General features: G+C 39.7%; 1 protein-coding gene and 1 long non-coding RNA gene across 3 annotated transcripts in view; one reads left to right on the forward strand and one right to left on the reverse strand.

The window, feature by feature from the left end:
* Positions 1–26142, reverse strand: part of LOC135782679 (piezo-type mechanosensitive ion channel component 2) — an 80545-nt gene that overhangs the window by 26429 nt on the left and 27974 nt on the right. The window contains exons 17-28 of the mRNA XM_065293133.2: positions 25592–25624; positions 23065–23162; positions 18203–18363; positions 17913–18089; positions 16924–17070; positions 16318–16518; positions 7635–7839; positions 7090–7191; positions 6841–7006; positions 6033–6276; positions 971–1067; positions 506–665 (exon numbers count right to left, since the gene is read on the reverse strand). Coding sequence (XP_065149205.1) covers positions 506–665; positions 971–1067; positions 6033–6276; positions 6841–7006; positions 7090–7191; positions 7635–7839; positions 16318–16518; positions 16924–17070; positions 17913–18089; positions 18203–18363; positions 23065–23162; positions 25592–25624 — 1791 coding nt within the window. The remainder of the gene's footprint in view (positions 1–505; positions 666–970; positions 1068–6032; positions 6277–6840; positions 7007–7089; positions 7192–7634; positions 7840–16317; positions 16519–16923; positions 17071–17912; positions 18090–18202; positions 18364–23064; positions 23163–25591; positions 25625–26142) is intronic.
* On the forward strand, positions 19888–20977 carry LOC135782680 (uncharacterized). Of its 2 annotated transcripts, none has more exons than XR_010545462.2 (3): positions 19888–19954; positions 20045–20565; positions 20664–20977. It is a non-coding gene; the product is annotated as an uncharacterized lncRNA (long non-coding RNA). The 2 variants fall into 2 exon arrangements; XR_012335124.1 differs by having other exon boundaries at positions 19911–20263; positions 20343–20565.

The following is a 26142-nucleotide window of genomic DNA, read 5'->3' on the forward strand; positions in this document are numbered from 1 at the left end:
GACCACCAGCTAAACCAGCATAGACCAGCATAATTCCCATGCGACAGAATGTTGAAATGACAAACGTTTGTTTTAGTTTGAATATAAACACACATTGTTAGACAGGAAGGGGCCACAATCTGCTTTTTATTTTTAAATGTAATATTCTTCCAAATGTATGCACATGCACAGATATATAATAGAATAATGAAGTGATTTTCATAATATATTTAACAAGTGTTTAAAAATTAAGTCAAAGATGTTGGTTTTGCTGGTTGTTTGATGAATAACAGCTGCAAATTAGCATTAAGCAGTCTCGTCACAGGAAAATAACCGAACAGTGTCCCAATGTGAAGTGAGCTTACCAGTGCCCAAACCTATGCACATGATATACTGACATATGACTTTTGAGACACAGCCAAGGACAGAAAGAAAAAAACTGAATGGGGGGTTAAGCAGAACTGATGGGTAAAATGTGTAAAAACAGTCAGAAGACCTGTATAAATAATAATAAATGCTTTCTGACCTGGAGGCAAGAATCTTCGAGGTCTGAAGGTCGGACACAACATAGAGAAAGTAATAGCTGAGAAAGACTCTCCTCTGAATCAGCAACACAGTAAAACAGATGGCATCCCAAATAATTCCTGCTTCACCCTCCGGAAGTTCACACTTATCATCTGCTTCAGCTGTACACACATATATAACATACAGAGACAGTATAATTATAATAAGAATTTTCATATTTTAATCTTAACCAGAACAGCAGCTGTATGTCAGTCAATATCAATAGCTGCAACTTTTTTATTGTTTCTTTTATGTTTCATGATAGGTTCTATTTTTTTTTATAAGGTAGCCCTTTTCAAAGGAGTGGTAACAAAAACAACTTACCATAAACATTTAACAAACCATACATGGCTTATAAAAGTTTGTAAAACATAAATGTGATATTTCAATTGCGCACTACTTAAACAACAAGTAATGTGCTACTTACGTAAAGTGTAGCCCTTGATGGTGCAGAACATACTGAAGGCCTGAATTAGCCAACAACCATGAATCTGTAATCCATCCAGATACGCACAAGAACCCAGCTGATCAAACACAAACACACACACACACGCACACACACACAGTTATATTGGTAAGTTATTTGTTTTAAATCCACATACAGTTGTGTTGACCCTCACACTTTAATATTTCAGTTTGATTCATGATCTAAAACATTAATCAAAGAAATAACACAAGTAAACACAACATGCAGTTTTAAAACGAAGTTTTTTATTATGAAGGGAAAACGAAATCCAAACCCACATGCCCCTAAACCTAATAACTGGTTTGGCCACTGTTAACAGCAACAACTGCAATCAAGTGTTTGTGATAACTTGCAATGAGTCTGTTCCAGTGCTGTGGGGGAATTTTGGCCCACTCATCTTTGCCGAATTCTTGTAATTCAGCCACATTGGAGGGTTTTCAAGCATGAACCACCCATTTAAGGTCATGCCACAGCATTACAATAGGATTGAGATCAGGGGCCGTATTCACAAAGAATTTTATCTTACCACTATGAGTACTCCTAAATCGCACTTGTTGTCATGACAACAACGAAAAGTTGACAACAACCTAGTCAGCAGTTCAGCTGAGGGGCAACAGTAGCGTGCGAGTAGCGAGTGGCGAGCGAGCCTGAACTGTCTAGTAATGTTCGTTTGGCTGCCTGGGGCTCAAGGATATAGAGCGACCAACTTTTTTTTAAGCAATCATTGATTATGCGTGACACGGTCTCAATTTGCGGGACGCATGAATTGGGCTTCAAACGCTGTGCGTTCACGCGCTACGCGGGACGGGTGGTCACCCTATGCGGAACATAACACAGACGCACCAAATCATGGAATTACAACATCGAAATATGTCTGTGTCCTACACAAATAATAATAGTAATGCCATCAAAATGCATATATAAAAGTCGTGAATGAAATTAAATTAAATCAAGGTACCCTAACACTTGCTTGATTAATTTACATCTTATTAGCCTAAATAGACTACTTAAAGCAAGGAAATGTTGCCCATATTGAAGAAGCCTAATGCAATAAATAAATGCAGGGCTCGAAACTGCGACTGTTTTGGTCGCATATATTTGGGAGCATTTTTGCAACTGCCTATTTTGTTGTGGTGTGACTTGATTTAGATTGTGTATGCTGTGTGCTGTTCCAGGTTCAGCATTCTCTCCAACATTACATAACCAATTCACCTTTAAGTTCTTGCGTTTAATGAAGAGCGCAGATTGGCTAATATGAATGTCAATCATTCCTTGTTGCCGTGCTACGTTGGTACGCAAAGCGCGAAAATGTGAAAAAACGAACCGCGAGCATGAAGAGATTGAGAACTAGGCGACAACAGCCAATGTTACTACTGTATTAATTCATAACGACGGTCCGGATTTAAATGCAACTTCACCACCGGAAAATAAGGCTTAACGTTAAACCTTTCGGAGAAAGGCTTAAAGATTACGAGTGGCTCCGCTATGAAAATGACTCGATGTTACTGTGTTTACTGTAAATCCTGTGAAACGGAGGTAGCAGGTAAAACGGCGTTGGTGGCAGAATCCATACATTTAAGCGCGAGACCTTGCTTAAACATGGCGAAAGTGCCAAAAACACAAGAATTGTCGTGACAAATGTGTTCATTATTGATGGAGACACCGACCTGTCTATCAAATAGTGTTTGATGATGTATGTGCGCATCCTGCTTCAGGGACATCCGACAAACATCCTTGTATTCCATGTTGAGGTGGAACACGACAATGCTGATGGTATGTTGTTAAAAACATTGAATATTTAGTAGTAATATCATCCTGGTAATGCAGTTATCAATACCAATATACAACCCCAAAACAGAAAAAGTTGGGACACAGTAGAAATTGTGAGTAAAAAAGGAATGGAATAATTTACAAATCTCATAAACTTATATTTTATTCACAATAGAATATAGATAACATATCAAATGTTGAAAGTAAGATATTTTGAAATGTCATGCCAAATGTTGGCACATTTTGCATTTCATGAGAGCTACACATTCCAAAAAAAGTTGGGACAGGTAGCAATAAGAGGCCAGAAAATTTAAATGTACATATAAGGAACAGTTGAAAGACCAATTTGCAACTTATTAGGTCAATTGGCAACATGATTAGGTATAAAAAGAGCCTCTCAGAATGGCAGTGTCTCTCAGAGGTCAAGATGGGCAGAGAATCACCAATTCCCCCAATGCTGCAGCGAAAAAATAGTTTTCTGAGTTTCTCAGAGAAAAAATGCAATGAGATTGAAGTTATCATCATCTACGGTGCAAAATATCATTCAAAGATTCAGAGAATCTGGAACAATCTCTGTGCGTAAGGGTCAAGACCGGAAAACCATACCGGATGCCTGTGATCTTCGGGCTCTTAGATGGCACTGCATCACATACAGGAATGCTACTGTAATGGAAATCACAACATGGGCTCTGGAATACTTCCAGAACACATTGTCAGTGAACACAATCCACCGTGTCATTCGCTGTTGCCAGCTAAAACTCTGTAGGTCAAAAAAGAAGCCATATCTAAACATGATCCAGAAGCGCAGGCGTTTTCCCTGGGCAAGGCTCATTTAAAATGGACTTTGGCAAAGTGGAAAACTGTTCTGTGGTCCAACGAATCAAAATTTGAAGTTCTTTTTGAAAAACTGGGATGCCATTTCATCCGGACTAAAGAGGACAATGACAACCCAAGTTGTTATTAGCGCTCTTTTCAGAAGCCTGCATCTCTGATGGTTTGGGGTTGCATGAGTGCGTGTGGCATGGTCAGCTTACACATCTGGAAAGGCACCATCAATGCTGAAAGGTTTATCCAAGTTCTAGATACATATGATCCCATTCAGACGTCGTCTCTTTCAGGGAAGACCTTGCATTTTCCAACATGACAATGCCAGACCACATAGTGCATCAATTACAACATCAAGACTGCATAGAAGAAGGATTTGAGTACTGAAATGGCCAGCCTGCAGTCCAGATCTTTCACCCAAAGAAAAGATTTGGTGCATCATAAAGCGAAAGATGCGACAAAGAAGACCTAAGACAGTTGAGCAACTAGAAGTCTGTATTAGACAAGAATAGGTCAACATTCCCATTCCTAAACATTGGTCCTCCTCCAGCTGTTCCTTTATATGCACATTTAACTTTTCTGGCCTCATATTGCTACCTGTCCCAACTTTTTTTGGAATGTGTAGCTCTCATGAAATCCAAAATGAGCCAATATTTGGCATGACATTTCAAAATATTTTACTTTCAACATTTGATATGTTATCTATATTCTACTGTGAATAAAATATAAGTTTATGAGATTTGTAAATTATTCCATTCCTTTTTTACTCACAATTTCTACTATGTCCCAACTTTTTCTGTTTTGGGGTTGTATATTAGCCTTCTATATTAGGGTCACTTTTGTAATGTCACCTTCAATCAGTGTTTTACGTGTTTGCTAGATTTTCTTTTGTAATCATATTTGTGTTTCCTGTAATTGTTAAATTATTATTGCTGCTATATTATTTAAACAGCATTTGGGTATTATTTTAGTAATCTATGCAGCAAAAAGACCAAATTTCAAATCTTGGCCATAGGATGTGTAAAGCCCAGTTGTGGTGTTTAATTTTTTATAAAATAAATCTATTCACTTTATAATAAATTGTAGTTGTGGTGCTTCATAATTTTTGGATGAGTGCGCCTAAATTTTTGCTGGTGCTCCTAACTCTTTAAAGTTGGGAGCACCAGTGCTACCAAATAAAAAAGTTAATTTTGAGCCCTGAAATGACGGTGGATTATGAACTCGCCAAAACGGAAAAGAAAGCCCAACTGGATGCAGGATCAGTTACTGCTGCTGGCCCACTTGGTGCTGGAAAAAAGAAACTTAATAAAAGGGAAATTGGGCACTGAGATATCAAGCAAAACTAAGCGTGAGACGTGGGAGACAGTGATGCGCGGGTCAATGTATAAACAACCCGCACCCAATCGACGTTTTCAACTAACCCGCCCGCAACTCGGACCGCAAAAAAAAAAAAAATAGTGTACCTGACCCGCTCCCTGGGCTGCATTTTTTTAAGTAGTAATTGTTTAAAATAGTTTCAATATTAATAATATTTGTAGTAATATTTTAAAATATTTTAAACGACCCGCCCGACTGCGACCCAAATATCATAAATATTTTTTTGGATGACTCGTAACCGCGGGTGACCGCAGGCACCCGCTCATTTCGGATCAACCTGCACATTACTGGGAAAAGGATTTGTTTGCAGATCAATGCAGCATTCCCGCTTGTGTCGCGGACCCAGAAGACTGCGAGAGGCGGTGGTATGCTAAGCCAGTCGAGGGTTGAGGGTTCATGTAATTCTAAAAACTTCCTGCTTGTCATGAATGTAATGAATTATGAAACAAATGTCATAAACAATATGCTAGACCATTATTTTTAGGAGTTGCTCCTAAATTTGCCAGTTAGGAGCTACTTTTAAAATTACCTTAAAATTCTTTGTGAATACGGCCCCAGGACTTTGGCTTAGGCCACTCAAAAGTCTTCATTTTGTTTTTCTTCAACCATTCAGAGGTGGACTTGCTGGTGTGTTTTGGACCATCCTGCTGCAGAACCCAAGTTTGCTTCAGCTTGAGGTAACAAACAGATGGCCGAACATTCTCCTTTAGGAATTTTTCAGGATTTTTTCACAGCACTTTATGTACCTGATGTTGTTTTTGCTTACATTTCCTCACTTTAGATATATTCACACTTTATTCAAATATACATTGAGTTTCTATGATCTGCTTTGGTCTATGGTGCTTTTGTGAAATGCAGCCCTGTTCTGTTTGATTATTATACCGATAAGTGTTGGGTTGGAGAAAATGAATCTGCGGAAAATTACTGTACATGGATTATATTAAGACAAAGACAGATTTATTAATACAAAAGATACCCTACAAATCCCTTTTTTTTTGGCCCCTACAAAAGCACAATTCTAGAGAGATCATTCAGACATGTGCATGCTTACCGAGAGCAAGTTCTTGAAGCTGATGACCAAACAGGTGTACGCTATCAGACAGTCCCACAGTCTGAGTACATATCGCACCGGCTGCAGCAGTAATGTGCCTCCAAACAACATGAAGTAGAAACAGGCCATCAAATAACCCAGACAAAAGATGTTAATCCTGGTGGTGCCAGTGATGAATATGAGACATAACACCAGCCAGAAGAAATGACTGAACAGAAACACCTTCACCATATCCAGATAGGATCTAAGCACATAAAGGAAAAACAAAAGGTAATGGATTTTGTCTTTGTGAGTTAGCTGTACATCTGTTCTGTGGTTGCTGTTTATTTTGTGCAGGTCATTTGTTAGCAGGAATCTTGAACTTCATGGCACAACCTAATGGTGCCGCCTAATTGACCCAATCGGACCTGGTTCCCAAAACTAGTACTTCTCATGACAGCCCCCCCTTCCACCCCAATGAGTCCCTTTGAGAGAGGATCTACTTTCTCAGAAATGAGGCACCCAGGTCCGGAACCTCTAAAAACTCTATGCTGGGTCCTTGGAGGGTGCATACAATCACTTCAGCGTGAGCTTCGTCTACAAGACATGCTTACGCTTTGAAGTGGAACCTGTTAGTGAAGTGGTGTTCTTCTCATCGAGAAGACCCCCGGAAATGCTCAGCTAGAGTTGTGCTCTCCTTTTTACAGCAAGGGCTCCCTCCACTCAATTATTTTAATACCTATAGAAAATGTGCACTGTACAAATGTACTAAAGGTATAAAATCCATAAGAATCCAGTGTTCAAAACCAAAACATTTAGGTCCACACACCTGCAATGCAGAAAATTTTGGACTGGGGAGTACTGGTTGAGGGTTTGTGGATCCAGACTTCGGCTGATCTCCACGTTTTCTCCTGCCAGGAGTCTCACACGAGCCTGATTTTCATCCTCAAAAACCTGCAACTGTAGAGATGCTACCAACAACAGCAGGAAGTCATCTGGAGACAGGAATGAGAGAAGAAGGTACTGTAAGAGAGACACAGGTTTGAAGCATAGACATGTGGTCTGATAGAGAACTCACAGAAGATGAAGGTGGCATCTGGACTCATAGCGTAGTCTGGTAAATACAGCCATTTTATCAGATTAGAACTCAAAGCGGGAGACAACGTCCTCCAGGGATAATCTAATATAAAGCAGAAGGTGCTTTATGAGAATGTACAAGCATGATTCCCAGCAGAAACTGTTGGTTAAGAAACATTCAGAAGTGTCCCCTTAATACACATGATTCTGTTTACCAGGTTATGAGTAAAGACTACACCACCTGAACAGACACCATACAGCTGGAACAGGATCTATTGATCTGTCTTGTCTGTCATCTATCATTTTTAATATAGTTGGCTCACTGAATTGAGTGACCCTAACCAGCCGAACCAGCAACCATAGTGTAGTTTGTGCATGGTGTGTTTATTTGTGAATATTATTTTAATATCATTTTAATATAACTGCATTTATATCATTTTGATATAACTGCATTGCAGTTTCCCCCATTCAGAGTATTAGAACTGCAGTTTATTGTTATTATCTATCTATAGTCTTCAATGTAACATAGTAAACTAAACAACTAACCGACACAGAGCGCTGGTGGCAGGCCAATGCACAGCAGATACTGCAGCACAATAACACCTACGATAAAGCAGCAGTATTTTAACCACACTTCTCCTATGGCCTTCCTGCGACGACGCGCTAGAACAGCAATCAATGCGAATGAATGCAGAAGGGCACACGCATCCATCCGCTGACCGATGACAAACACAGCAACTACAAAACACACCTGATACATGCAAGACATAAGAGAATATAGTAGTACATTCATTCATTTCATTCAAGTTTAAAAATTCAGTAAAATAAATTTTAAAATCAACACAAAGACAAATGCATGCGCATTTATCAAAAAACTTGATATATGTTGCAAGTGTCTACAATCCACACACAAATGCCTTACAATTTGAATCTGTAAGACTTCAAAATTAAATGAATATGCAGCAATTTGTACAAATAGACACACATTTGTCCATACAAATTAAATACAAATAAGTTTCATCTATCTTCATTTGTGCATGTGTAAAATATCCTGTTTGGTTCAGTTGGATTTTGAGAATTTTGTTACATGGTTTAACATCGGGCAGTCCACAAACCAATATCTCTGAATTCACACACAAACTGTGCCTAAGAAAAGCAATGATCACTGGAAGACATTCTTACTGAGTTACAGTTTGCATGTGGATATAGAGACATTTTTGTGTGGACACTTACAACATTTTAAGATGACTTTTACCCCATAAAACCCCCGTTTTAAGCAATTTTAACATGAAATTTATAAAATTCTCCTATATTGCATTTAGAAAATGCTTTGATCTAAAGTGACTTACAAAAGTGAGGAAAACAACAAAGTGATGCTTTGCTTTAATGCTTAAACAATTTAAAAAAGCAAAAAAAAAAAAAAAAACTTTCTGGTGGAAACATAATTTATCACATCAAATAAAAAACAAAAACAATTATTTGCAAAATTAAATGTGATGAATACAATTGACCCAGCCAGACTACTTCAGCCTCTTAAATCTATAGTATTTATCTATACTAGTCAACATTTGAAGTGGAAAGTTGTCCTAAGACAAAACATGTATTGAGTATTGGTTTTAAGACAACTTTTATGAAACATTTTGATCAACTTCAAAAGTTGACTAGTGTATTTCAAAGGGACAATAAGTAGGATTTACCCCCATCTAGTGGTGAAATTGTATTTTGCATTCAAACGAACAGTTCTCTCTAGCGCCTCGCCTTTCCAAATGCGTGTTGCAACTACATTAGCCGTTATGTACTCACTGATCTAATTTTTCCGTTGCAGCTGGTTCACATGTTCTGAACAAAAACACGCTGTGGAAACGTGTTGGTAGGCTAGTGCTTTTTGTCCCTCTCTGCTATTAGAGACCTCAACGGTGGAGACCTCAACGGTGGAGCAGGCGGAGGATGACAGCTGGCCTTATGGGAGCGTCACAACGGCTAGGAAGGCGGATGAAGGCTGCAGCAGAAAAGGGTCCCCAGTCGTCTTGGACTCCATGCCACTGGATTCTGACCCTTCCTCTGTCAAGGATCGTGTGGTGGCTGTTTGTGCAACAGTCTCCCCACGTTAAACAAAATCACTCACAGGCGTCCTCCATGGGAAACCACCCTAACATCCGGTTTAAGTCCTATGGCGAACAGAATGTGGCGATGGGGGCAGGATTGTGAGATCTGGAAGCCCTTAGTCACAAACTGGCACATTAGGCGGTGCGTGCTTGATTCAGTCGCTGGGCTCTTGGAACGAGGCAGAAAGAGCCCTCCGGCAGCTGCACCCACGACTGAGCAGCCCTTTTTAGGATCCAATCTGCTCACACCACATGGGGAAGGGGCTAGAAAAGGTGCCCTAAAAATAGCCTGCCTCAAATCTCCTGACTGGATTACCGCATCCAGAGGGATCACCATTTGCGGTCAGAAACATAAAACAATGAACTTTGGAACTTGGAATGTGCGCACACTGATGGATAGTGCAAGCAGTGATAGACCAGAGAGAAGAACCGCAATCATTGCTAGAGAACTGAGAAGATGCCAAATTGACCTAGCTGCCCTTTCCGAAACCCGACTGGCAGATGAAGGACAACTGAAAGAAGAGAAGGGTGGCTAAACTTTCTTCTGGAAAGGAAAAGCTTTTGACGAGCCCAGGATCCATGGTGTTGGAATTGCCATTAGGAATCAGCTCATCAACCACCTCCTTGAACTCCCTGTGGGGATTAGTGAGCATCCCATGACCATCCGTCTGGTGCTTGACAACAACCAGATAGCAACAGTTGTGAGCGCCTATGCCCCTACTTTAGACTCTGAAGAGGATGTAAAAGAGGCCTTCTACTCCTGCTTAGACAAGACACTGTCGAGAATCCCCTAGGAAGATAAGATTATACTACTTGGAGACTTCAATGACAGGGTTGGCAGGGATCAACACCTCTGGAAGGACACTATAGGAAAGGAAGGCATCGGGAACATCAATTCTAATGGAGTTATGCTTCTCAGCATGTGTGCGAAGCATGGTCTTATCATCACTCATGCTCTCTTTCGCCAGAAAAACAAACTTAAAGGGATACTTCACCGATTTAGCATTCAGCTTTGTATCTGTAGAAACCCGGCAGTATTACTGAATGACCATGTTTCCCTCCATCATTTCCCCCTGAGAGGAGAGATATCTGCATTTTGGTTCTGCAAAAAAGTCCTCCGATGATGCAAAAATCGTCATATTACATCATCGGAGGACTTTTTTGCAGAACCAAAATGCAAATATCTCTCCTCTCAGGGGGAAATGAGGGAGGAAAACATGGTCATTCAGTAATACTGCCGGGTTTCTACAGATACAAAGCTGAATGCTAAATCGGTGAAGTATCCCTTTAAGGCCTCTTGGAGACACCCCCGCTCCAAAGAGTGGCATCTCATTGACTATGTTATTGTACGAATCAGGGACCGCCGTGACGTGAATATCACAAGGGCCATGGTTAACACTGATAACTGCTGGACAGACCATAATTTACCATGTAAATTATTGAGGATTGAGATCGCCAATGGAACAAAGCTCTTTTTGAAACGAGCCCTTCTCCATTTCAGGGTCCTATACCTGCAGCCTGAGGGCAGGAGAGTGAAGTTGAAGTTGAGGGGATGCTCTGGGTCCGTTGTTATAGATTGGGCAAGGCGGGCTATTGCTCTGTCATTAAGTTCTGAAATGTTAGGTGTAGAGGAATGTATTATTTTTGAAGCTATGTGTGTGATTTTACTGAGTTTGTTTTTGTTAGTGACTGACAGCATAGTGTAAAAACTAGTGGAGCAGTATAACAAAATGGGCTGTATGATGCTCATATACAGAAGTAACAGAAGACGAGGGGCAATGCAAAGGGAGCTGAGTTTTCGTAGAACATGCAGACGTTGTTGTGAGCGTTTTTGAATGTCTGTTATGTGATGGTCAAAAGTGAGCTTGTTGTCCAGGGTGAGTCCAAGGTATTTGAATTTCTCCACCTGTTCTATGATGTTGCCATGAATGGAGATCTGACTGAGACTGGGTGCGTTAAAGACCAGTTCTTTTGTTTTCTCAACATTGAGATGGAAAAAATTGTCTATGCACCAGTGTGTGAAGTGTGATATTGTATCGTGGTAAGCAGCAATGGTGGTATGATCATTGAGAAGAGCCAGAATTGCAGTATCGTCGGAGTATTTGTAGTATGTTGTGATGGGTGAAGGACAAATACAGTCATTGGTGTAGAGCGTGTAGAGGAAGGGAGAGAAGACACAGCCTTGAGGAGCTCAAGTGTTAATTATAATGGTGTTCGATGTGACAGACCCTATCCTCACAGCCTGTGGCCTGTTGCTCAAGAAACTGTGAATCAGATGGATGTAATTAGGTGCAACATTGAGTTGGTGTAGTTTTCTAATCATCTGATGACGTTGGATTGTGTTGAAGGCTGAGCTTAGGTCCACAAAGAGAACTGCAGCAGAGTTACCAGATGTTTCCAGATGTTGAAGGAGGGTATGAAGGAGACATACAACAGCATCCTCCGTCCCTCGCCTGGCTTTGTAGGCAAACTGATATTTATCCAGCTGTGGATTGACAGTTGACAAGATGTTCCGGAGAATCAGTTTTTCATAGCATTTGCTTACTATGGGTGTGAGAGCAACAGGCCTGTAATGGTTGAACTCTGACGGGCGGGGTTTCTTTGGTAGAGGAATGATGGTAGAGATTTTCCATAGGGTGGGCCACCATGCTGTAATGTATGACTCATGCATTATTGAATAGAAAATCGGTGAGAGTTCCATTGCACAAAGCTTGAGCAGCCTGGCAGGGATGCAATCCGGCCCCATGGCCTTGCCAACTTTGCACCTACTCAGCTCCTGTCGAACATCTACCTCTGTAAAGGGAGGAGATGTTGGTGGATCAAGAGGGATAGCATTAAGTAGCTCACTACAGACAGCTGAGTAGTCAGTGATGTCAAATCTAGAATAAAAAGTATTTAGGCTGTTTGCAAAGGTCATGGGGTCAGTGATTGTGCTATAATCTTGTTTCACATCCTGTCCTGTCAGTATTTTTATTTTCTTGAAGGCTTGTTTTGTGTTCATTGTAGAAAACTCATGTTCAATTTTCTCTTTGTATTTAAGTTTTTCTTTAATAATGTAATTTTTTATCTGTCTGTCTATTATTTTAAGTGAAATCCAATCCTGACGTTGAAATATTTTGTGTTTTTCAACAAGTTTTCATTTAATCTGTGGGGTAATCCAAGGCCTGGAGTTGGGGAAAGTCTTATAGGTTTTTGTTGGTATGCAGGTATCCATACAAAACTTTATATAGTCCGTTGTAACTGACAGTCTCTCATCCAAAGTGCCGTTAAAAACGGTCCAGTCAGTGCATGCCAGAGAGCCTTGTAGACATGCAGTTGCATCCGCCGACCACTGTGGGGAGCTGTGGACTTGTAGCTTGATGCGCTTCAGTTCCTGTCTGTAACCCGGAAGAAAGACCAAAACATTATGGTCCGAAGAGCCCAGTGGAGGATGAGCACGGACAGTAAATGCATCCAAAACATTCCTGTAACACAGATCCAAGACATTTCCCTTCCTTGTGGGACAATGAACATACTGATGGAAGGAAGGAAGTACGCTGTCAAGACTGCAGTTGTTGTAATCGCCCATATAGAACACCGGGGCTTGGGGGTATTTACTTAGCATTGCGTTAGCATTCTCCGCTATTAGCTCTGCTGCTGTTTTTATGTTAGCATCTGGTGGACAGTAAACACACCCAAAAACCACAGTGGGGAATTCTCTTGGAAGATAAAAGGGGCGTAATGATAATGTTAATATCTCTACGTCCGGTGTGCATATGATGCTGTGTATTTTTATGTTAGTACACCAGCGCTTGTTTATAAAGACACATAGTCCTCCACCCCTCTCCTTCCAGGACTGACGGGTCCTATAAAAAAAGTTGTCGGACCGTCAAAAAGTAGTCCAGGCTGATCTCAGAGTCAGATATGGATTCATCGAGCCAGGATTCAGTTAATGCGATGATGCACGCGTCCCTGAAGAGTCTTTCCCCCTGACACTTGGCATGAAGTTGATCCATCTTATTCCGAAGGGAACGTACATTGGCCAATATGACAGAGGGTAACGGAGGTCTGAAAGGACGCCTTCATAACCGGGCACGGATACCACCACGGCTACCCCTTTTCCTCGGTCGGATCTCCGGAGGGATGTCAGCCGGTTTTTCGTTACAGAGAACAGATGACCGGAGTCGCAGAAGCTCATCTCGGCTGTATGTGAGTAGTGCAGTAACATCTGACTGTAATGGCGTGAGCGCTGTACCATTCTCGATCATCCACAAAATCACAAGGGTAATCCACAGCAGTTTCAGCATTATGTCGTTGCTTAACTTCACCAGACACACTTAACAAAAACTAAATAACAAATAAATCGCACAGATGACTAGAAACTAGAAAAACCCAAGACAGTACAGTAACAGTAACAGTAAGGACAGTAGCGTGAGCTGCCATGACAGACGTGACGTCGCAGCAGAGCATGTGCCGTAAAGCCGTAAAGCTGTAAAAATAAGACTGATGAGAATGACACAGAGATAGAACAACTCATCTCCAAGAAAAGGAAAGCCTTCTGTGCCTGCCAAAATGATGTAACCTGCAAGGCCAAAAGGTTGACTCACTCCAGAGCCAAGGCAGATGTCCAGAGACGGGTAAGGGAGCTAAAAAACTCTTGGTGGACGGAAAGGGCTCTTGAAATCCAGAGAATGGCAGACTCTGGTGACACCAGAGGTTTTTTCAGTGCTACCAAGCCCATCTATGGTCCAAGCTGCCATGGCCTAAACCCCCTGCGTACAAAGGAAGGTCAGAAGTTACTGAAGGACAACGAGTCCATTAACGCCCGATGGAAGGAGCATTTCCAAGAACTCCTAAACAGGGTCAGCTCAACTGAATTTGACATTATCAAACACATCCGCCAAAACAATTTGGAGAAGACATGGGGGAACCTCCAACTATAACAGAGGTTCGAAATGCCATCAGGAGCCTTAAGAACAACAAAGCTGCTGGTCCAGATGGTATCCCAGCTGAGATCTTAAAGGAGGGTGGACTAGAACTCTTGTATCACATTCATGCCCTACTCCTCAAAGTCTGGGAAAAAGAAGAACTTCCCTCAGAGCTCAGGAATGCTCTAATAGTGACTATATTCAAGAAGGGTGACAAGGCTGAATGCGAAAATTACAGGGGTATCTCACTCCTGTCAACGACAGGTAAAGTCCTTGCTTGTGCTCTTGCAAACCGACTACTACCACTGTCTGAGGAAATACTCCCAGAATCCCAATCTGGCTTCCGTCCATCCAGAGGTACAGCAGACATGATTTTCACAGCACGGCAACTACAGGAAAAATGCCGTGAACAAAGGCAGCCTCTGTACATGGCCTTTATAGACCTGACAAAGGCTTTTGATATGGTAGACCGCCACACTCTGTGGAGTATACTATCAAAGTATGGTTGTCATGACAAGTACATCAGAATACTGAGACTCCTACATGATGGCATGTCAGTCACAGTGCGCAGCAATGGTGGCACTGAGTCTGAGCCTTTCACAGTGGAAACAGGAGTTAAACAGGGATGTGTTATTGCACCCACCCTGTTTGCCATCTTTATTGCAGCCATACTCCACCTCATGGGTGAGGAGCTGCCACAGGGGATTCCAATAGTGCATAGAACTGACGGCAGACTCTTTAACCTTAATAGGTTCAAGGCCAAGAGTAAAATCATCCACACCACCGTTACAGAGCTTCAGTACGCGGATGATAACGTCATTGCTGCACACTCCGCAGAAGACCTTCAGGGCATCCTGAATGCTTTTGCCAAGGCGTACAGAGCCCTGGGCCTAAAACTAAACATCAAGAAGACCCAGGTCTTATATCAACCTCCACCCAACCAGTCAGCAACCAAGCCAACCATAAAAGTGAATAACACCACACTTGAAAATGTGGACCACTTCCCTTACCTCGGCAGCTTTCTTTCCACTAAAGCTGACATAGACTCTGAGGTTAACCACCGGCTGAGTTGTGCCAGCGGAGCCTATGCCAGGCTCAGGAAAAGAGACCTATCTGTCCAAACAAAACTCCTGGTCTACAGAGCTGTTGTCCTCCCCACCCTGCTGTATGGAGCAGAGTCGTGGACCACATACAGCAGGCACCTGAGAGCCAGGGAACAATACCATCAACGATCCTTGCTAAAGATTCTGAGGATCAGTTGGGAGGACAGACACACCAACATCAGCGTCCTGGAGGAAGCAAACATGACCAGCATCACCACCACAATAATGCAGTACCAATTACGATGGACAGGCCATGTCATTCGCATGCCCAATACACGTCTTCCTAAACAGATTTTGTACTCTCAGCTAAAGGAAGGTAGTCGAGCAACAGGGGGGCCGAAGAAACGTTTTAAGGACAACATCAAGGCCATTCTGAAGAAATTCAACATTACATCGAGCAACTGGGAAAACATTGCTCTAGATAGAGGCACCTGGAAAAACTCCTTGCAGGATGGTGCAGTACATCATGAAATAGAACTTCGTCGTGCCGCAGAGACAAAGCGATAGCTTCGTAAGGAGAAAGAAGAAAAGGCTCAACCACCATCAAAACTCACTACCTACCCCTGCCCACACTGCACCAAAGTATGCAGATCCCGGATTGGCCTTTCTAGCCATCTGAAGAACCACAAGTAGACCCAAAAGAGAGGACAGTCATTCTCGATTCGAGTGACCGCCGATGATGATGATGAGTTTATCAATACAGCGAAATGACATGGAAACCTCCTTGGACTTACCCGTTCAATGTAAGTAAAGAGAAGAAATTCTAAGCTTACAAAAAAAAGGAAGATCATCGCCATCAAGGACTTATTTAAGACATTGATTTTAATTAATAAAACACTTAAAACCCTACTTACTGTCCCTTTAAGTGCCATTTGAAAATGAAAGTGAACAGATGGCGCACATTCGACTGCCATAAGACCTCTGACAACCTGAACTCAGCTGGATAAAAGGATGGTGAGTAAGCAGATTGATGCTTTACCACACTAAATCTTTAAATGTACTATAACTGTCCATGAGCCAGCACTATACTAAAATAATGATAAGTTTTTAAGAAAAAAGATGGCATGTGGCAAATTAAAAGACATGTTTTTAAATTGAATTTCTTTAAACATACCTCCAAACCAAACTTGTAGAAGAAAAAGTTTGTGAAGTATTTGAGACAGGACAGAATGCTGTGGTCAAGATGCTGGCGGGTCACGCCCTGAAATATTATGCCACTGTATGTTGATTTAAAGCCATTCTGAAGATGATGATGTAACTGATGACGACGGACAGTAACATCGAACACAAGAAGGCCTAAAATGAACAGGTGATTCTAAACACATAAAGCAATGAATCAGTAACATTACTGAAGAGTTTACTTCAGCAAAAATCAGCATGAACCAAGGATAGTTCACCCAAAAAATACAATTCATCATTTACTCATGTTGCTCCAAACTTGTATGAGTTTCTTTATTCTGTTGAATACCAAATAAGATATTTTGATAAATGATGTCAACCACACAGTTAACAGCACCCATCCATAGTGTGAAAGAAAAACTATGGAAGGCAAATGGTGCCATTTATTATGTGCTTACATCATCTTACATTTTTGTGTTGAACAAAAGAAACTCAGGTGGAGCCCATCATTACAGTTTTATGAAAGAGAAAGACAAGAATAGTGGACTTCATGGTACATACTGTTCAAATGTTTTTCAATTAACAATTTTGAGTAGATTACCCAGAGACAAGGCAGGACGCGATCCTCACACTTTTTCAATCCACCGATCCACAGTCCTGGATCTACTGGTGCTACATAGAGAACTGAATGTGTCAGGAGCTCGGCCATGTTACCACCAACCCAACTCATATTAGAGAGCTGCAGGCCCTTCAGAAATAATCAAGATTAAAGGATTAGTTCAGAAAAAAAAGATATTCAATGATGGTAGAATGTAATAGATACGTTTTATCACCTACAGTATAAAGAACATTTCTAATAAATATTTTATTATATTAACAATTCAAATAGATCATTAAATGTTTGTATTAACTCTATGTTGACCATTTGTTAGAATTTGAAATAGTGAATAGGGCATGAAAAGTGAAAAGTTTAAAAATACATCCAACACTTGAAATGTTAGCTATGAATGTGGTTGATATTTTGAACTCCTTGAAAGATGGAGGTTGGGGCTAGTTGTCACACAGGTTATACAGTTTTGTATCAAAGGTCCAATAAAACAGACATATGTTTGCTCAAGCAGTGGTTGTGTTTGTTGCGTTTAAATCTTTCCGGCATACTAAAATTCCAATATCATATTTTCCCCTTTAGGTCAAGAATCTTCAGCCCCGTTTCATGGAGGTCTACAGTATCTCCCTGCACCCTTTGAATCCAAACCTGCCAAGTTTACAACTTTTAGATAACCTGAGCAGTTGGTTCAAATGTGTTTGATAGAGTAAAGTAGATGTACAGGAGCAGAGTTTATATACGTTTTGTGTAAACAAATGAACACTTAAAATAAGACCACATAAGCCAAGCTCAATTATAGAGGGTTTAAAAAGTACTCAAACTTAATTCTGCATAAGCCTGTAATATGCTGAATGAACACAACTAAGTGTTGTATAGAAAATTATGCCTGAATTATAACCCATATATAAATCATGACAGATTATATGATACTATAAGGTATGTAATATAATATTATATGAGTGCATATATGAAAATATACTTACAGCTGTGCAGTTTGAGGAATACTCAGAAGGTTTAATGAATTTGAGCTGGTACATCATTTTACACACCACCATCACACATGACCAAACAGAGGACACGCTGAATGTCAAAGGCCGTAGTCTCGGAAATGGCAGAGCAAACGCCCACAACACCAAAAACAAGAAGTTCATCAGACACACCTGTAGAAAAAAGTGTTTGAACTTTACCTGTAATGGTTTCTGAGTGCTAGATGAGAGAGACACTGTGTTATGCTAACCTCACTGTGTAATTTATGTGTTGGTTTATGTCTTACCTCCTGCACACAGACCAACATGATACCAGCAGAAACCAGTTTAAAGCTGTGGATCTCCAGTATTCTCCAGCACAGTCCCTGAGCACTCCACAACCCCAGGACAGCTCGTAAAACGAAATCATGAACCCGCTCCACCACCACCAACCACTGCTTCACTGGAACTGCAACACATACATGTTCAACTATTAAAACATATAGAAGCCGCGTGTCCTATGGAGGCTGCATGTCCTACAGAGGCAGTGTGTTGTACAGAGACTGTGTGATCTATAGAGGCCCTGTGTTACACAGACAATGTGATCTATTGGAGGCTTGGGGCCTGTTGCACAAAAGTAGAATTAAGACATCCAGGCTAAATGACTGAGCTGAGCTCAATGAAGCCAAAACAAGTGCGTCCACGCTTAATTGGTTGCACAAAGACCAAGCCAGGATGATCAGACACAGATTCATCAAGCCAGGTGAAACCAATCCTGGATAGGTGCGCGCTCACGGCTCACTCAACTAGACCCCGCCACCGATCACAGATTCACCGATTCACCATGGCAACTAGCGGCGTTCTTTTCCCTGTCAGAGGCACAAATCCATACGAGGAGGTAAAAGACATAATTAAGAAGAAAGGCAACACCGCCACAGTGATAAAGCAAAAAGAAAAACCGTGGCAAAGTATTGCAGACCGCCTGAATGCATAAGTAGTGCACAATTACACACTCACCGCTCCGCTGAAACATCACAATTACAATTAAAATATTTAATTCACATCTCCAAAAACGCAATTGTACTCTGATTATAAAACAGTTAATTTTTTTATTGAAATGGACTGCAAATATGAGTGAAATTGTGTAAAGTAACTCCATCACACTGGATAAGGCTTCAATAAATTATTATGAAAGCCTTACATTATTACTACGCTCATTATGTACTCTGCTTCTTATGTTGTCCACCGGGTTTTTTTTCCTTTTCTTTTTTTTCTGCTTTTATTAATGTAAAGCTGCTTTGAAACAATGAAACAATTGAATAAATAGATGAGCTATTAATAATAATCAATTTAATTTATAAAGCGCCTTTCAAAGGACCCAAGGTCACTTGCTCATTGCACTGCAAAAAAATGACTTTCTTCGTGTTTTTGTCTTGTTTTCAGTACAAATATAAAAAAATTCTTAAATTAAGATGTATTAAAAGTTTTCTTGAAATATACTTTTTCATAAACACTTAATTTAAAACATTTTTTTTATTCCATTGGCTGATATTTTTGCTTATTTTCCTAGGTCATTTTGCTCATCAAGAAAATGCATCTTAATTGAATAATTTTTTGATATTTTTACTGAAAACAAGACAACAATTCAAAGTAAGTCATTTTTTGCAGTGTGGCTCCATTGAATGTTCTTGTGTGTTAAAGAAAGTCTCTCTTTTTGTGTGTGGTGTTGTGTGATGTAGATTAAATATGACCGGGCCAAAACGGACATGGCAGCAGGTCAAAATCAAAATCTGCAGAATGGTAAGGGCCCTGACTAATACTTAATAATGCACAAGCATAGATTGTACCCAGAAGGTGCCTGCTTACACATTGTCTGTACTGTTTTAGCAGTGAAAAAGAATACCCAGAGAAAAGGCATGGGTGGTGGGTCACCAAAAGCTGACCTCACCCCAGCAGAGGCCAGCTTTGGAGCTAAATAAAGGAAGGCCTGTTGGAGGGAATCCCTGGGATAAAAGAGACAAGCATAGGTCCCTCACAAGATGCCACCCGCTTCATACAAGGTATGTTCTTCCATCTCTACATGGGACACAATCACATTCATATTGAATCTATTTGGACTGTCTGACTTTGGTTTGCCTATTGCCTTGTAGTGTCTGGCAGCACTGTGTTACTGTTAAAGCCACCAGCACGAGCACCTGACGATGCTGATCCAGTGAGTACTCCATCAAAGGCATACTGTAGGCCTGGCATGTCTTGTCTACTAGCTTCAATATGAATCCGATTAAATGTGATGGGGTCAAGGCCCCATTTCATCAGCACATAACGGCGATGATGAGGAGACCATCTCTCTGGATTCCAAAAGGCATAAGGTATCATGTCAAACTTGTGAAAGTACTATACAAAGGAGTCATCATTGGGAGCCATCACAAAATCTCATTTCTTTTACAGGACCCAGAGTCATTGGTGCACTGGACTGCACAAACATAAGGATAAAAGCCCCCTCAGGTGCCCATGAGGCAGATTTTGTAAATATGAAATCTTTTTACAGCATTAATGTTCAGGTGAACATAACTTTTTGATCTTTTCCATTGAACACTGGCAAAATGGCCTGGCTCAGTCCATGACTCCAGAATCTTTTGGACCTCTGAAATCTATCAGCGCCTATCACAAGGTGAGCCACACAACCCATATATAACCACTTTTTACATAATGGCTGTGTCAACAATATCACTGTGTTTTATTAGTAATGATGAGATTTTGTGTTGACAGGTGAATTCTCTGGTGTGTTGCTGGTAGACAGGGGGTAAGGCTGCCAGACGTTTTTCCTGACACCTTTCACAGACCCCCAGGAAGCACAGCAGGCCTACAACTATGCCCATGCTAGGGCCAGAGTTGAAATGACCTTTGGCCTCCTGAAGGCACGCTCTCACTGCTTTCACAAATTAAGGGTCAGCCCTGTGAGGGCATGTGACATTACTGTGGCTTGTGGTGTCCTGCCTGAGGAAGGAGAGGGCACCCAGAGTGCCGCCAGCCATGGACTGGGACAATCCGGAAATCTTCTCCGATGACAACAGTGGTCGGCTGCTGAGGGACCAATAAGTGTTGAATTATTTTAGTCAGTATGTGTGCTTTCACATTTTTTTGATGTTTGTGCTGTATACTGTGTGTATACTGTTTGTAATATAAGCTTGCAGGGAGGCTACTGCATCCATTAATTGTCTTGTTTTCAGTTGTCTGAAATTGTCTGTTCAGTTAATGTGTATGAATTTGTCCTGCATTTATTTCAGTGTGCAGACATGCAGGGTCTGTTATATACAGACCTTTGAATGTGTATTTATGCTTTGGTTGTATAATATGCTTTGATTCTGTGCTTTCCATCTTGTAGAGTCACTGTGTGACTTCAGTTTGGAAAGGAGCTGATGGTTTACCTGCTTTGTTTTGTCCTTATTCAATAAAGAAACATAATGTTACACTTTGTGCTTTTATATTTATATGAAATGTGTATTTTATACGACCGAGTATAAGGGCCACACCGAGGAAAGGAGAAAGTCATACATTTGAGGCTGGTTCTTTCTGTGGAAAGATGCATATTGTTTTTACAGTCCTGATACTTATAACAATTTGATTAAGTATTTCCTTGTTTCTGAAACCATTCTGAAGTACAATTCCACGAAATGCCCCACAACTGTTATTGTAACAACTGTCCTCCTCTAAAACAACAAGTTACAATATTACGACTTCATTCTCTGTCTGTTTTGTTCCTCTGTGGCCCTAATGTTCTATCATTTTATATATAGCCTTATAGTCTTTAGGAAGCTGTAAATTATCTAATGATAGCAACATCATATAAAAATCATAATTTATCCAAAATTATTAAAATTAATGATCACAAACATTTAATAAAATTACAGTGGGTCTACTTATATGTGATAACAATGTATATTGGGAAGTGAAATAACTCTTGGTTTCCATTTGTGGTGATTGCTGACTGACATAAGGGATGAGATTAAATAGATCCTGGAATTTAGCCTGGTCCGGAGCAGGCTAGCTCCACAGAATAGATCTCCATGGAAATTTATACCATAACATATCCTCCTGCCCCCTATCCAACTTTAGTGCAACCGGATCAAGGATCAATTGAGCCAGGATCACCAAGATATCCCGGCTTAATCCCTTATCCTAGTTTTGTGCAATAGGCCCCAGGTGTCCTATAGAGGTTGTGTGTCTTATAGACCCTTTTACAGTTGGTAAACAATGTGACGTATTTGTGTGGGCGGGGCTTAGCTGGAGGCAGAAAGAGCCGCAGAGGCTATGTTGACAAGCTTAAACTAGCATGTTTTAGGAGGGATTTATTAAACATGGATGCAGAAGAAGTTTCGGATCTGTCCGAATATGTACAGTCACTGATTCTGCGGGACCGTGACAGGTATTTTTGTAAATTAACTATTGCGATTTTAACCAGGTTTTAGATATTTCCTAGACAACATGAATTACTTTCAGGTGGATTTGGGTAATTTGTCTAGGCTTACTGTCTTATGTAGCCTATCACTGGGCTAACTATGATTAGCAATGTGTATTATTTTAAGAGACTATTCAAACGATGGCATACACATCTATCGCTGCATGTTTGTTTAACATTTAAGCTAAACAATAGCGCGGTTGGTGACTTTTCACCTATAAAACAGAAACTTGCTGATTTGTACTAGATAAAACCAACACAACAGTACATATGCATACAGTAGATTATTTTACCTGATATGAAGTGTGCACTGCAAACACGAGCATTATTTATGATCGTCTCCGTCTAGTCTGTACGCCGTATTGCATTCAACCACAATTGTCTTCTTAATTTCTGTGAAGGAATGTCTGCCGGGATCCGGTAAAACTTTATTTTTGAACCAAAAGTGCGGTTCCTTCTAATCTGGCAGCCAAGAACACAACAAGATGACATTTTAAAGTCAAAAACTCAAACTTTTAGCGCGCCGGCTATGAGTTCCTACTTATTTTTTTATTTTTTTTTTTTTGAGTTCCTACTTATTTTATGCCTCCAGCTAGAGCGGTGACGTCACCGTGACGTGGGTGATAAAGGGGTCTATAGTGGTCATGTGCTCTATCAAGGCTGTAGGTTAATTTGTCCTTTAAACTCGGTTAGGTTAAGAATTGCGCTTACCATCATCATCTAATTCCATTGCATGATTCCAGTCCAAACATGAGGACAAACTGTTCACATCGTCACCACTTTCACCATTTAGTTTCTCCTGCCTCAGTCTTTAAAATAGAAGATAACACTAAATCATGTATAAAACCAAACGTATGATGTACAGTTACGAGAATAGAACAAATTTTACTTTAATTATACAATGAGACATTTAAGTCACATGCATGTACAATCATTATATGCCTAAACAATACCACACAAAGTGTTTTCACATTGATATAGAAATGAGTAATACAGCTACTAATTTACAGTACAGGCTGTATATAGTGACGCTTTAGAGACAAATGTTGCAATAGATGGGATAAAAAATAAAGAAATAGCCCTAACTCTTTTTATTAATAATATTTCAACTAAAACCCTAAATCAGAAAAAGTTGGGACACTGTAGAAATTGTGAATAAAAAAGGAATGGAATAATTTACAAATCTCATAAACTTATATTTTATTAACAATAGAATATAAATAACATATCAGATGTTGAAAGTGAGACATTTTGAAATGTCATGCCAAATATTGGCTCATTTTGGATTTCATGAGAGCTACACATTCCAAAAAAAGTTGGGACAGGTAGCAATAAGAGGCCAGATAATTTAAATGTACATATAAGGAACAGCTTATCCAGCTAACAGAAAAAAGTTCTAAGAATGTTCCCTGAAAGTTCCCAACGTTCCCAAAAACGTTCTGCCAACGTAAAAAGTGTCCCGTTTTCTTGACGTTCTAAGAACGTTTTTGTGTTGTCTGAACGTTAGAGGAAAGCTACATTTTACCATTTTTAAACGTTATGACAATGTAATGTTTTAATGTTCACACAATGTTTAATACTTTAACTGTTTATTATACTGACTTGTTTGATTGTTATGTAAATGATAGAGAAACACTGCGTTTTATTATTTTATAAAACATTATTTTTGAATGTTAAATAGTAAAAATATTGCTGTAGAAAACCCAATTCATTTATTAGGTTTAGATGTTGATGTTTTGTTTCATTTTAAGTCACCATTATTGTGATTAGTGTTTATTTTAGTTGGACTCTCTTGACCCTTGACTTTGTGCTTGCTAGTTTATCCCTGGTTGTGTTAACTTTGTGTTAATACACCACATTTGTTATGAACATGTAAAGTTAATAGTGAATTCTGTGGTGGTTGGTACATAATGGTAAAGATCATCGCCTAATTCATTTACTAATTAAAAGTTTATTTTCTGTCAATCACGTATATGAGATCCAGTACTTTCACAGCAGTTTGTCATTAAGGAGTTTTAGAAACTTTGGACAAAAAATATCCGCAAAATTGGGACGCACAAACATCAAGAATCAGAGAATGAATCTCAACCATGGTGACAATTAAATGAAAAACTTCATGCTGCAATGCATGCTGGGTATCAACAAATTACAAATCTCATTCAGGACTCCCAACATGCATTGCAGCATGGATAAATAATGAATTTTTTTTTTTTTTTTGTCACCATGGTTGAGATTCATACTCTGATTCTTGATGTTTGTGCGTCCCAATTATACAGCGGATATTTTTTCCATTATTGAGAGAAGATAAACTTTTGATTAGTAAATTACTTTTTTTACATAATCTTTACCATTATGTACAAACCACTACAGAATTACACTATTAACTTTACATGTTCATAACAAATGTGGTGTATTAACACAAAGTTAACACAACCAGGGGAAAAAACTAGCAAGCAAAAAGTCAAGGGTCAAGAGTCCAACTAAAACAAACACTAATCACAATAATGGTGACTTAAATGAAACAAAACATCAACATCTAAATTAATAAGTGAATTGTGTTTTCTACAGCAATATTTTTAGAGAACATTTAGAAATAATGTTTTATAAAATAATAAAATGCAATGTTTCTCTATCATTTACATAACAATCAAACAAGTCAATATAATAAACGTTCAGACAGCACGAAAACGTTCTTAGAACGTCAAGAAAACTGGACACTTTTAAGTTGGCAGAACGTTTTTGGGAACCTTGGTAACTTTCAGGGAACATTCTTAGAACTTTTTTCTGTTAGCTGGGTAAGGACTAATTTGCAACTTACTCACAATTCCTATAGTGTCCCAACTTTTTCTGATTTGGGGTTGTACTTTACTTCATGGTGTTTTAGCAGACAGGGGTTATTTAGAAATATCTAACCACTGAAAGCCATGTGAAGAAGCTGTGTGCTACAGTACTTTTATAATCATGTTGTTGTTAAATTATTGTAACCGAAGTAGCTTTCTGTTTTCATGAAATCAGCAACAATGAGACATCAGTGTGTTATAACCAGTTTAATTTATTAGCAGTAACCTTAATCAACAATTTCATCATTCAATTTTAGGATTAATTTTTAACTGTATGCAGAAACATGAAACATGACACATTAATGTAAAGTGTACTACATATGTGTGGGTTTATAGGAGCGGATCAGAATAAAAATGTAAAAACGCAAAAAAGAACCAGTCAAAAAAACCTTACTCACCGTTTCTTCAGTTTCTCAATGCTTTGATTAATCCTGCAGTGAAAAACAAACATACAGTTGAATAAAGCTTCTGTATAATGCATTGAATAATGTGAATTAGAGATTGACAATGAATATTAAATCAGTTGCAATTGGATCATTCATGTTATGCTCAACCTTTTGATTTCTCTAAGAAAATGTTATTTGTTATTTGACCAACTCTAAGTATTCAACTTTAAAACAAACAAACAAAAATTATATTTTTCAGCACATTCAAACAAAGTATGAATTCATAAACTGCTCTAAATGGTATAAACATGACACAGCATACATTATTAACAATTAAACCACGGGTCTGTTGAATGCTGTATTCTGATTGGCTGAGAAATGTTCCGTGGGTATGCATTAATTTCTGATAACCGGACCCCTAACTTTTCAAATGTCTTAAAAATAGGCACCAGAGCAATGTTTGTGGTAACCGTGGTATAACAGGAATAATTGACTCCGGTCCGCTTCGCGTCGTGCCGCATTGCACCTTGGGTGTGCATTATTTTCTTATAATTCAATGGCCT

Source organism: Paramisgurnus dabryanus, chromosome 15 (assembly GCF_030506205.2).
Source record: "Paramisgurnus dabryanus chromosome 15, PD_genome_1.1, whole genome shotgun sequence".
Lineage (NCBI taxonomy): Eukaryota > Metazoa > Chordata > Actinopteri > Cypriniformes > Cobitidae > Paramisgurnus > Paramisgurnus dabryanus.